General features: G+C 51.6%; 1 protein-coding gene across 3 annotated transcripts in view; it reads right to left on the bottom strand.

Moving 5' to 3' along the window:
• LOC119269209 (katanin p80 WD40 repeat-containing subunit B1 homolog KTN80.1-like) overlaps positions 1-437 on the bottom strand; it is an 8,347-nt gene extending 7,910 nt beyond the window's left edge. For 2 of the 3 annotated variants that reach the window (XM_037550999.1, XM_037551001.1), the window contains exon 1: positions 162-437. In XM_037550999.1, the coding sequence (XP_037406896.1) occupies positions 162-192 (31 nt within the window). In that variant the 5' untranslated portion in view covers positions 193-437. The remainder of the gene's footprint in view (positions 1-161) is intronic. The other variant, XM_037551000.1, reaches the window with a different exon arrangement.
• Positions 438-13,127: the final 12,690 nt, after the last annotated feature.

Raw genomic sequence — 13,127 nt, 5'->3', positions numbered from 1 at the left:
GGGGAGATATCAATCTCCGTCCGCCGGCCCGCAAATGCCCACCCGGATTACTCGAAGAGACAGTTGCCTCTTGCGGCCCCCGTGAGCTAAATCGAACCAAGAACAGGAGTCGTGAACCAAGAGCAGCTCTCGGAGCGTAAGCAGACAAAAAAAAAGGATACGGAACTTGTAGCCGCGCTTCTCGGGGTCCATCCCCCCTCCGCCTCTCCCCCGCTCCGGGCCGCCGGCCCCCGGGCGCTGGCCCTGGGGTCGCCGTGCAGTGGACGACGACGAGTAGAGGACGAGTGGAGCAGGGGCGGGAGCGGGGTTGAGAATTTCGGATCCGAGTGGTATGTGGAGGGGGCGAGCGAGACGAGAGCCGCTTCGCCTTTCTCTCCCCGCTCTCTCTCTCTCCCTTGCTCGCAGTCGCAGCAGTGAGAAGGATGGGTGTGGAGCGGCGTGGGTGGGTGGGAGAGTGGAGTTTTTGTCGTCCTTTCTCTCTCCTGGGTCCTCCTGCCCCTTCCCCTTGGCTTCGCTTTTGGTCTCGTTTCTTTTCTTTTTTGTACCAAAGCGCAATAAAGGAAAGAGGTTCCTCTTCTCGCGTTCGTTGCTGTTGGAAGGGAACGGAAGAGAGACGGCCCAAAAGTTGAAACGAATAAAAACCTCTCTTGCACGGCCTTGCTGTGGAAAGGGATAATCTCCTGACCTTTTATGTTACCGCATTATTTAATATACTAACTCCGATCCCGAACTAAAACACGATACTTATTTTGAATCACATGGGTAAGAAATACTGACTGGATCGTCTTCAACTCGCACTTGTTTAGATGAGACCTCTCTGATGTTTTTTCTATTATTCGATGAACTGTTGATCATGTGTGGTATGGTACGTTGCGAAATGCAACATGGAGATCGGTTGACGGTTGCGGCGATAGTATCCTTCGATCGGGTGTTGGCTTCGGTGACATTGGCATGCCAAGATAGTTGCCGCCGATATGTCGTTAAAAAGAGGACCTGAATGGTAGAAGGGTTGCATGGAATGCCATGCCCAAAGAGGATGAAGTTGTGATGGTAAAATGAGATTGGGAGAGAGAGAGAGAGATGGCAAAAAATACGTCTCACTCATATGTACTCATATGCACCTTGCACCATACAAGTCTAACGGGTAACGGGTGCTCTCCGTGACTCCAAGTTAGTAACGCCTCAAGCCGATAGTGTTCGGCATTATCCCTTAGGTATTAACATCCAAACAATTAGATAATGGCCTGGATCGTGGTCAAGTTGAGAAACTGGAGTATATGGGTAGCAAATGTCCATTATCCCGGCAGGTGTTGTCGAAAAAGAAAGAAGCATCCCCCACATGACAAAGATGTTAAGTGTGTCTCCAACGGGCACCGCTACTTGGCCTGATTGGACAATACGAACAAAATGGGCCTTTAACATGCTCTCCTACTTCGATCCAGCCAGTCTACCCCCCCCCCCTCCCCCTCCCCCTCCCCCAATACGATGTCAAACAAACGGGAGGGGTACGTTTCATCTTGATTATTCGACATGTCGACCTGACAGCCCGACGCTATCCACAAACCTTCTTGTACCCCCTATCTATCTATCTGTTGGGGAACGTAGTAATTTCAAAAAAATTCCTACGCACACGCAAGATCATGGTGATGCATAGCAACGAGAGGGGAGAGTGTGATCTACGTACCCTTGTAGACCGACAGCGGAAGCGTTATGACAACGCGGTTGATGTAGTCGTACGTCTTCACGGCCCGACCGATCAAGCACCGAAACTACGGCACCTCTGAGTTCTAGCACACGTTCAGCTCGATGACGATCCCCGGACTCCGATCCAGCAAAGTGTCGGGGAAGAGTTCCGTCAGCACGATGGCGTGGTGACGATCTTGATGTTCTACTGTCGCAGGGCTTCACCTAAGCACCACTACAATATTATCGAGGACTATGGTGCAAGGGGGCACCGCACACGGCTAAGAGAACGATCTTAGAGATCAACTTGTGTGTCTAGAGGTGCCCCCCTGCCCCCGTATATAAAGGAGCAAGGGGGAAGGAGGCCGGCCCTAGGAGGGGCGTGCCAGGGGAGTAGGATTCCTACTCCTAGTTGGAGTAGGTTTCCTCCTTTCCTAGTCCAACTAGGAGAAGGGGGGAAAGGGGGGAAGAGGGGAAGGAAGGGAGAGAGGGGCCGCGCCCCAAACCCCTTGTCCAATTCGGACTGGGCTTGGGAGGGGCGCGCGCCACCTCCTGATCCTTCCCACTAAGGCCCATTAAGGCCCATTGCTCCTTCCTCGTATTCTCGTAACTCCCCGGTACCTCCGAAAATACCTGAATCACTCGGAACCTTTCCGATGCCCGAATATAGTCGTCCAATATTTTGATCTCTACGTCTCGACCATTTCGAGACTCCTCGTCATGTCCCTGATCTCATCCTGGACTCCGAACTCCTTCGGTACATCAAAACTTATAAACTCATAATATAACTATCATCGAAACCTTAAGCGTGTGGACCATACGGGTTCGAGAACAATGTAGACATGACCGAGACATGTCTCCGGTCAATAACCAATAGCGGAACCTGGATGCTCATATTGGCTCCCACGTATTCTATGAAGATCTTTATCGGTCAGACCGCATAACAACATACGGTGTTCCCTTTGTCATCGGTATGTTACTTGCCCGAGATTCGATCGTCGGTATTTTAATACCTAGTTCAATCTCGTTACCGACAAGTCTCTTTACTCGTTCCGTAATACATCATCTCACAACTAACTCATTAGTTGCAATGCTTGCAAGGCTTATGTGATGTGCATTATCGAGAGGGCCCAGAGATACCTCTCCGACAATCGGAGTGACAAATCCTAATCTCGAAATACGCCAACCCAACATGTACCTTTGGAGACACCTGTAGAGCTCCTTTATAATCACCCAGTTACGTTGTGACGTTTGGTAGCACACAAAGTGTTCCTCCGACAAACGGGAGTTGCATAATCTCATAGTCATAGGAACATGTATAAGTCATGAAGAAAGCAATAGCAACATACTAAACGATCGAGTGCTAAGCTAACGGAATGGGTCATGTCAATCACATCATTCTTCTAATGATGTGATCCCGTTAATCAAATAACAACTCTTTTGTTCATGGTTAGGAAACATAACCATCTTCAATTAACGAGCTAGTCAAGTAGAGGCATACTAGTGACACTCTGTTTGTCTATGTATTCACACATGTATTATGTTTCCGGTTAATACAATTCTAGCATGAATAATAAACATTTATCATGATATAAGGAAATAAATAATAACTTTATTATTGCCTCTAGGGCATATTTTCCTTCACTATCTATCTATCCCCCTCTCTCTCCATCATATTCGACCACCTCCCACCCAAATGTTGTCACCGCAGTCCATTGGAGATGTCACGGGGACAACGATGACGACTCGGATGGGTCCTCCTTTGACGACAACGCCAGCAGCATCCGCCTAACCTCCTTTGAGTTCCACCTCCCTTTTAGCAGCGCCCTCTAGGGTTTTAGTGTGTTTAAGCTACCTATTATGTTACATATACATAGGATGCATGAAACCCCACCTGGATACTTTTGAATGTCTATGCTTAAATGTTCAAAATTGACAACAAGAAAACCAGTCGTTGCAACCATTTATCTACAAACAAGAAGGGGATGTCGTTGGGTAGTACTTTGTCTGCAGACAAGTAGAAATTTTCCCCGCACATGTCTGGACATGTCCACGGACAAGTAGGAGGTGTTTCCATGGACATCGTCAGAGATGACCCAAAATGATGCAATGGAGATCAAGGTTACTTAAGAGGGTGCATGAAGTAGGGGGTGTTTCAATGAACATCATGAGAGATGACCCATAATGATGCAATGGAGATCAAGGTTACCTAAGAGGGTGGGTGGGGTAGGGGGTTTGCAGCACACAAGGACGGGCACGTAACCCATTATTTCTTTTGGCTTTCAATTTTCAATCTTTCATATACTTGGAACCAAAAGTTTAAATTAAGTTTCATTTGCATATTCACGTTTCTTGTAGGGCTATTAGATGAGATCCATTTTGAAAACGTTTCGACGAGGTTTTAAAATTTAGTTTCAACTTCTAAAACTTGATACAATCGAGCGATAGAATCGTAGGTTTTAGAACCTATGACTGACAAAATCATAAGTTTCAAAAACTAAAACTTTAAAATTTGTTGTGTCCTCGTGTGGGATTCAATGACTTTGCGGATCATAAAGCAATCGGATGACCAACACGGCTGGGCAGGTGCATGCCCCTGCAACTTTGTAGGGTGGATGATACAACACAATGCATGGCCCTATTAGAAACGGATACCGGGCAAATTAAACTACAATATGATGATTATCAGTTGTGATTGTAAATTAATTACATATTGTCTAATTATAGCAAGGGGACGACAATATGAACATGGCCTTTGGTTGGAAGGTCATAAAAGTTTTCTTTTTGAGAAGAAATAAAAGCTCTCTTGAAGAGTAGGCGATCGAGAACCAACCACATTCTTTTGTGGCAAAAAAAAGACAACCAAACACATCCAAGCAAACGACGAGGAGCCGTCAGTTTCAGCAGATACGCGCATCTCCACCCGCCGAATCTCCCGCACAAAATTGCTCTGCTAGAGAGTTGGCGTGAGCTGGCTAAACCGCACGCGCACAACGGTCCACAGCGACGCTTCACAGGCGCTGCCCCAGCCATGGACAAAAGCACGGACGTGAAGCTTTCGGCGTGTTTTGTAGGGAGAGGGAGGCCGTCTGGTGAGACGTCGCTCGGGAGCAGGGGCCGGCAGAGGCCACTTCCCCGTGTCCGCGTGTGTTTTCCAGCACCTCCGTCCCGCCTTCCGCCCGCGAACAAACCGGCCGGACGGCGCCGAGCTGCGCTGCGGCGGACGGTGGCTCACGAGGTGGCACGGCCATAGTACTTGTTGGCTTTGCAGAAACATGCGTGAGCTGGGACGTGCGCTGCGGATGACGAGGTGCATGCACATGCAGTGCTGGTTGTCGTGTGCGAGGAAGATGGGCGGCGTGTGCAGATGCCGGGCCCCTTCGGCGGAGGGCTTCCACTACACCATGGCATGTGGCGACACCTATGCTTTGCCGGGCTCCGGCCAATGGGTCGCACGGGATTAGCACAGGTGTCAATGATTGCGCTTAGGCTGGCGGTTATTAACAAAGACGGATTGTCTCTCTAAGAAAGAGCTGAACTGGAATGTGGTTCATGCACGTCTGTTTAGCACGTCAATCTGAACATGATGTGTCCACTCGATCTCTTGAAGGTGTTCATGAGAGTAAACTGTGAGTTGATGAATGCATGTGCGTATACATAAACGTTTTGTGTCTGTAGCGTGTTAAAAAAATGACAACTAGAATATGGTTCCAGATTGGGCATACTTTGCAGTTTACCACCCGTGCTACCATAGCAATGCTGCTCTCTGATTCAGCTTGTTTCTGAAGGAATTTTCATTTAATAATTAATAGTCTCAGACGTGAAATGGAGGTGACGGTGAGATTTCTTCACTCCTTACCAAACCATGGGTGATGATCTACCCTACGAAACACAACACTCTCTATTTTAACAAAACACGCCACTCGATTTGGAAATACAAGTCAAATATCATCTGCTAATACCAGCACTGTTCCATTATATGCGGAAAAGAAAAAGGAAAAAAATATCGTTCATGGCCTGAACTCGAATGATTGGCCAAGCACCTGAAGAAATTTCAAGATGTTTTTGGTTGTTGAGTCGCGGGCCAGCAGTTCAGGGCCGGACGCTGCATTCAACGTGAACGGGCCGGACAAAATAGAAACCCAAGTAGTAGTATGGTTGGTAGAGAGGCCGTCGGGGTATTAATCGCCGCCCAACTCCTTTTCGGGCCGTACTGGGCTGCATCATGTATCTGTGCGACTGTGTGCGTGCTCTCTCATCACTCTTCACTTGAAGCGAATCCACTGCTAAAAAAAACTTGAAGCAAATCCTTTCCCTCAAAAAAAAAAAAAAACTTGAAGCGCATCCGTGCAGAAAAATATCAGATGCACCGCACCGGATCTGCCTCCGGCCTCGTGTAGAAGAACGATCCGGATGGACCGAAGTGTCTGCAGGTGCAGGCCTGTGGTGCCCGTGAAAGCGCACGCGTGCACTGATCCTCCGCCGTAGCGATTCGCTCTGGGAGCAGGTCGGGACGGACTCTGCGGCAGGAAACTTTTTTCGAGAGTACAGGAAACTGAGAATGCATTATCTCGCCGCGGCCTGCAACTCATAGCGCTCCACCGTCCACTGAGGCAACATGCTACAGTTCACAATGAATGGATGACCGAACAGTACCGCAAAGGGTTGTCCAAGCAGAAGCAGATTGATGCAACTGCTACCAGTACACTGCTGAACTGCACGGAAACTCTTCACAAACGTACTGGCACATGGCCGGTGGCCAGAGCGCGAGGATACGCTGCATCATGTCGACGTAAAAGCAGCAGTTACATGAACGCTCCGCTGTGCATGAGGGAGCTCGTATGAGAACTATGGGGCTGTTGTCACACCTAAACTTGACAAGTTTGATCAAGTTAGATAGGTGTTTGGTTCTAACAACACCTAAGATAAGATTTTATTGTACGTGCGGGCGGTGTTTTGGCCACGGGAACAGACATGCCACCCGCTCCCACGCTCCTGCGACGCGCCACTCCGGCGCCCGCAGCCACACCCGCCGCCGCCGCTTCCGCGCCTACCCCCTCCGCTGCCGCTCCTAGCTCCCCGCTCGGCACCTCCTCCTCGCCTCGGTTCCCTCCTGGCTTCTCGTCACCGAGGTTCCTGCGCCCGGAGCTGGTGGGATCTCTTTTTCCCCAGCTGCTGGCTGCTGCTCCAGATCTGCGACCCCAGGTCGCCCCTGCCCTGGCTTCGGCCGTCGTGGCTGCCCCCAAGGTTGCTGACCTGCCACGCAAGGTGAGATTTGCTTTCAATGCGGAGCTGCTGGAAGATACGCCTCCACCCCCCATTCATGGCGCGCATCGCCCCTGTCTCAAATCCGCGCCTGCTGCTTCATTCAAGTCGGGTGCCTGGCGAGCAAGATGGAGTGCCTCCTCGAGCCCAACGCCTTCAGGGGAGGAGTCAAGGCAGGTCTCTTCAAGCGATGAATGGCATTTGGTGCGGCCGGCGTACTGGTGGCGTGAAGGCCGCTCCAACCACCGGCATTTAAGTCGCAGGTCTGCGGGCTCCTATTCCCCTCCTCGCCACAAGGATTTCGTCAAGCTCCAAGACCGTGAATGCCACCGCTGCCTCCTCAAAGGCCACTGCCAAGTTGACTGCAGAAATCCTCTCACTTGCCGTCGCTGTCGCCGTTTTGGACATAAGGCGAGGGGCTGCACCAACACTCTCTCACCCTCCCCTTTGTCCCCTGCATCGCCTCCTGAAGCTGCTGCGGCGGTGCCGCTCGACCTGCCGTCACCTCCGGCCGCTCCCTCGTCGTGTGCCATGTCACGGCGGGAGCCCCGACGGGAACCCCGCGTCGGCGACCCGTCGCTGCGCCCCGAGGAGGGGCGCGTGGTGATCATCTCCACCCCGGAGATGGAGGCCAACGAAGCAGGCTTGGCGTCCCTGGGCGCCCTCATCTGGCTTGGAGGGAACAGGCCGGCTGTCAGCGCCGCTGAGATCAAAGAGGCTCTTGATGAGCAGTTCGGGATCAAGGATGTCAAAGTGGTTCCTCACTTTCCTGAAGACTTCTTTGCTCTGTTCAGCTACCAGCATCAGCGTGACAGGGTCACGACGGCTCGGCGCTTCCGGCACAACGACCTCGACCTGCATTCCTCCAACTGGCGTCTCGATGCTCATTCTGATGTGATTTGCGCCAACTATCACGTCCACCTCTGCATCGAGAGCATCCCCCTCAACGCCTGGTCTGATTCAGTTGCAGCTCAGGTGCTTGGTCCAGACACTTTCGTCCACTATTTCGACATTGCCACCCTGCGTCAGGAAGACGCCTCCTGCCTCCGGCTGTGGGCGTGGTCAGCCAACCCATCTGCCATTCCAAAGGTGCAGCTTGTCACCATTGCTCCTCGGGTGGCCACTGGTGTCGGGGGTGCTCCGTCTGCGGCCATTGGGCATGGTGGCGTCCGGCGGCGCGCCATCGTCCACCTCGACTTGCTGGAAGACTTCACTCCTGATGCTGCCGGCAACTTCCCTCGCCGTCCACGCACGGAACCTCCTTTCGACTGGAAGTATGGTGTGGTGGATGGTGAGGCCAGAGCTCGGGATCGTCATGAGCCTCCTCCTAGCCGCCGCGACGACGACGACCGCAGCAGAAGAGATGATGATCGTGACAGAGATGATCGTCGCGGCCGGGACAATGACAGATCTCGGTCCTCCTGGAAGGACCGCATTTTCCGTAGCAGGTCTCGAGCTCCTGACCACCGAGCTGATGATGGCCGCCAAGGTCCGCGCTGGGGCGCGCGCGAGTCGGATCGTGGGCGTGACGACCGCGGCCGTGATGACCGTCGCCGCGCACATGCCACTTCTCAGGAGCGCTCGGCTGACGGATGCTCGCTGGAGAGGCGCGGCCGCTCTCTGCCGCCCTCACCGCGTACAACTTCGAGTGACATCATTGAGATTGCCCCGTCGGGTCTTGGCTTGGGCTGGCTTTGTGGTGCCTCCAGCAGGATCTCCAAGATTCAGCCGTCACTGACCATGGAACAGATGGGGATGGACAAGCACATGCTTCTGGTTCAAGAGGCTCCTGCTTCACCTCATGATGCCCCGCCTGAGTTGGTCCTGTCTACTCCAACTCCAACCCCTGTGCGCCTGGAGGTGCTGCTTGAAGAAACCAACAGCGACAGCATCACTCATGTGTCAAACAGTTTTGATGCTGATGCCCAGACTGAAGAAGAGGCAGATGAAGAGACAAGGACTGAAGAAGCTCCAGAGGAAGAGCCAATATCTGAAGAAGATGCAGAATCAGAAGCACCGGTCACTCCAATATTCATCCCGCGCATGCCCGCGCTGTTGCCGTCCCCCCCTACTCAGCGCTCGACACCTCCAAGACCCCCAACTGCTCGTAGGAAGACGCTAGCCGGGGTCTCTGGCTTCCACCTGCCGCGCCAGAGCCCCCGGCTCCGGGCCAAAAAGCGGAGCGTGCCCATTGCCAGGCTCGCAGAGCAGCTGTTGTGCCGCCGTATGGGGATCGTTGCTGAGGGTGAACAAGCCACTGAGGCGGCTATCACCAAGTTTGCTGATATGTTCCAGGACCGTCTCCCGGACATTGCTGTTGCGGCTTTGCGCGCTTTATTCCACATGGACTGCGATCTCTCCTCGGTGGTTGAAGACGCCCTCATGCAGCATGGAGGAGAAGGAGGGCCAGACCAAAACGAGGCCACCGCGGCGGGGGTCTGAGCGCTGGGTGCTGTTGCTACGTTGCAAGTTGGTGCTTAGTTTCCTCATGTTAGTCCATCATTTCAAAGCTAGATGTACGCCTGTTTGTAGCTGCCATGTGTTGCTGCTTCTATTTCTGGCCCTGGCGAGACCATTGTTGCCTATGATGTTGGCAGACTCATGTAAAGGGTATGATGTAATCGGGGTGGAACCATGTTAGAGCAAAACCTTGCTATTCTATGTTGGAACGTCCGTGGCTTAAATTGTCCTGATCGTCAAGCAACTGTCCATGAAACCATTGCAGCTTCCTCCTGTCATCTTGTTTGCATACAAGAATCAAAGCTTCAAACTATTGACGCCCATGTTGCTGCATACCTGGGCGGACATCGTCTCAAAAACTTTGCTCATAGACCAGCTGATGGCACAAAAGGTGGAATATTACTGCTATGGGATGATTCTGCGGTTACCATCTCCAATATTCAGATTGGAGCTTACTACCTCTCAGCAACTGTTGATGTCAACAACTCTCCTGATGACAAGTCTTTTAAACTGACCACTGTTTATGGACCAACCAGATACATCCATAAAGAGGCTTTCTTCCTGGAGCTAACGTCCCAAAAGCCTATCGACGGAACGAAGTGGCTGGTTAATGGTGATTTTAACCAAATCTACCGAGCTAGAGACAAAAACCGTGCTAATGTTGATCGGGGTCGTCTTGTCCGATTCCGCAACACCCTGAACACTTGCAATCTCAAGGAGATACACCTTCAAAACCGGAAGTTCACCTGGAGCAACGAACGCGCTGACCCAACGCTCTGCAAATTGGACGGCTTCTTCTGTAACGACGAGTGGGATATTGATTTTGGCTCGCACATTCTTCATGCTCTCTCCTCCTCGCTGTCCGACCACTGTCCGTTATTGCTTGCTAATGATGATGGTCCGCGGCGGCCAAAAACATTTCGTTTCGAAAACCACTGGACCAAGATGCCTGGTTTCCAGAAGGTGGTTGTTGATGCTTGGAATGAACAATCTGTGCACTTGGAGCCCTACCAAAGGCTTTTTCACAAGCTCAAGACCACCGGTCGGAGACTTCGCACGTGGAGCAAGTCCCTCTTTGCAAAGTCAAAGATTCAAATGCACATGGCCCTGGAGGTCATTTTACGTCTAGATTTAGCCCAGGAACAAAGAGAGCTCTCTCACGATGATCAAGATATCCGGAAAAGGCTTAAGAGGAAAATCATCGGCTGGGCTATTTTGGAGAAATCGAGAAAGAGGCAGAATTCGAGAGTCACTAACCTCAAGGAAGGTGATGCGAACACCCGCTACTTCCATCTTCGCGCGAATCACCGGAGGCGCAAAAACTTCATCCACCGCCTCAAGCACAATAATGGATGGGTCACAGATCACAATGCTAAGGACAAAATCATTCATAGTCATTTTAAGGGCATTGCTAAAAGAGGGCCTTCGCGTAATATTGACATCAACTGGGACATTTTACCGGTCCCTGACTGTGATCTCCAAGATCTTGATGATGCCATCACCGAGGAGGAGGTCAAGGCATCTGTGTTTGGTATGCCAAGTGATAAGGCCCCGGGGCCTGATGGTTTTACTGGTGCATTCTTCAAGTCATGCTGGAGCATCATTAAGGTGGACGTCATGCTTGCTATAAGCCGCTTCTCTAATCTTCATGCCTCCCATTTGCACTGGCTTAACACCGCGGACGTTGCCCTCATCCCGAAGAAAGATGGCGCGGAAGACATCTCTGACTTTCGCCCCATTAGTCTTATCCACGCCATTGCGAAGATCATTGCCAAAGTCATGTCCAACCGCCTAGCCCCGCGCATGAACGACCTTGTTTCCCAAGCACAAAGCGCCTTCATAAAAAGAAGATGTATCCATGACAACTTCATGTATGTGCGCAACATGGCAAGACGCCTCCACCGCAAGAAAGCTGCGGCCCTGCTCTTTAAGCTGGACATTAAAAAGGCCTTTGACTCCGTCCGTTGGGATTACCTCCTCGACTTGCTCAACCACTTGGGTTTCCCACCTCGTTTCCGGGGCTGGGTCTCGGCGCTCTTGTCTACGTCCTCGTCGCGAGTCCTTCTCAATGGAATTCCTGGCTGTCCCATCCGCTTAGGCCGTGGTTTAAGGCAAGGGGATCCCCTTTCCCCGCTCCTCTTTGTGCTGGCAATTGACCCCCTTCACCATATTCTTCGCAAGGCCACCGAACAAGGCAAGCTCCAACCTATTGGAGGAGATGTGATGACTTTTCGAGCCTCCCTCTATGCGGACGACGCTGCGGTCTTCCTTGCGCCAATCAAGGATGATGTAAACTTCTTTGTGGAAACACTGGCGAGCTTTGGGGAGGTCACTGGATTGATGACAAACTGCACTAAAAGCTTAGTCGCCCCCATTCGCTGTGTGAGCCTTGACCTTGATGATATCCTCCATTCCTTCCCTGCGAACCGCTCCACCTTCCCTATGAAATATTTGGGACTGCCGTTATCGGTTAAGAGACTAAAGAGAATCCACTTCCAGCCGCTCAAAGACAAGATTGCTGCCCAACTCACTCCTTGGATTGGCATGCTCATGGCCTCTTCGGGCAGGGTGGTTCTCGTCAAATCTGTCCTCACAGCCATCGCCATATACTACATGACTGCACTTGATCTGCCAGTGGAGGTTTTGAAGAAGATTGACTCCCTTCGGCGTGCTTTCCTTTGGGCTGGCTGTGACAAGGTCACCGGTGGCAAATGCAAGATCAATTGGGAACAAGTGTGTAAATCCAAAGCTCATGGCGGACTAGGCATCCTAAATCTACAGAAATTTGCATCTGCTCTCCGTTTACGTTGGCTCTGGGCGGAATGGATGGACCCGGCGAAGCCTTGGGTGCGGTTGGGGAACCCTTGCGATAAGAGAGATAAAGACATCTTTGCGTCTGCCACCAAGGTCTTAATTGGAGATGGACTTCGTGCCTCCTTTTGGGAGTCTGCTTGGCTTGATGGCATCAGGCCCAAAGACATCGCCCCAATGATTTTTGAAATTTCAAAACGAAGGGGCTGCTCGGTGAACAAGGCTTTGCAAAACAACTTCTGGGTCTCCCAAATCAACTCTCGTGGCATCTTCTCCGCTAACCAGCTCACTCAGTTCGTCAACCTTTGGGAAAAAATTTCGGTTGTTCAACTCAACCCAGATGGGGTCGACACTATCTCATGGAAGTTCACTAATGATGGTCTGTACACTGCGGCGTCGGCCTACAAAGCTCAGTTCTCTGGTCTGGTTGACACTAACATGTTACAGTGGGTTTGGAAGAATTGGGCTCCCCCCAAATGCAAATTTTTTGCCTGGTTGGTTATCAACAATAGGATTTGGACGGCCGATAGGCTCCAACGACGTGGATGGCCTAATTGTGATCGTTGTCCTCTTTGTAAGCAGGTGCAAGAATCCGCGGCGCACATCCTCTTCCGGTGCCGCTACACTGTTCGAGTTTGGGGTATAGTCAAATCTTGGCTTGGCCTGGGGGATGTGCATCCTTCGGCTTGGGTGGTGATGGATTCGGTGAAGTCTTGGTGGAACCTGATTGCATCCAACACATCGCAGTCGCGCCGGCCGATGCTCTCTCTTATGATGCTAGTCTCATGGGAAATCTGGAAAGAAAGGAATGCTCGTGTCTTCAGGGGCACCGCGGTGCCGGTGGGGGTTATTGTTGCTAAAATTAAAGATGAGTACAAGTTGTGGTGTTTCGCGGGGGCTAAGTGCTT

This window comes from Triticum dicoccoides, chromosome 3A (assembly GCF_002162155.2).
Source record: "Triticum dicoccoides isolate Atlit2015 ecotype Zavitan chromosome 3A, WEW_v2.0, whole genome shotgun sequence".
Lineage (NCBI taxonomy): Eukaryota > Viridiplantae > Streptophyta > Magnoliopsida > Poales > Poaceae > Triticum > Triticum dicoccoides.
Note: the sequence above shows the minus strand (reverse complement) of the source record. Positions and strands in the feature narration are given on the sequence as shown.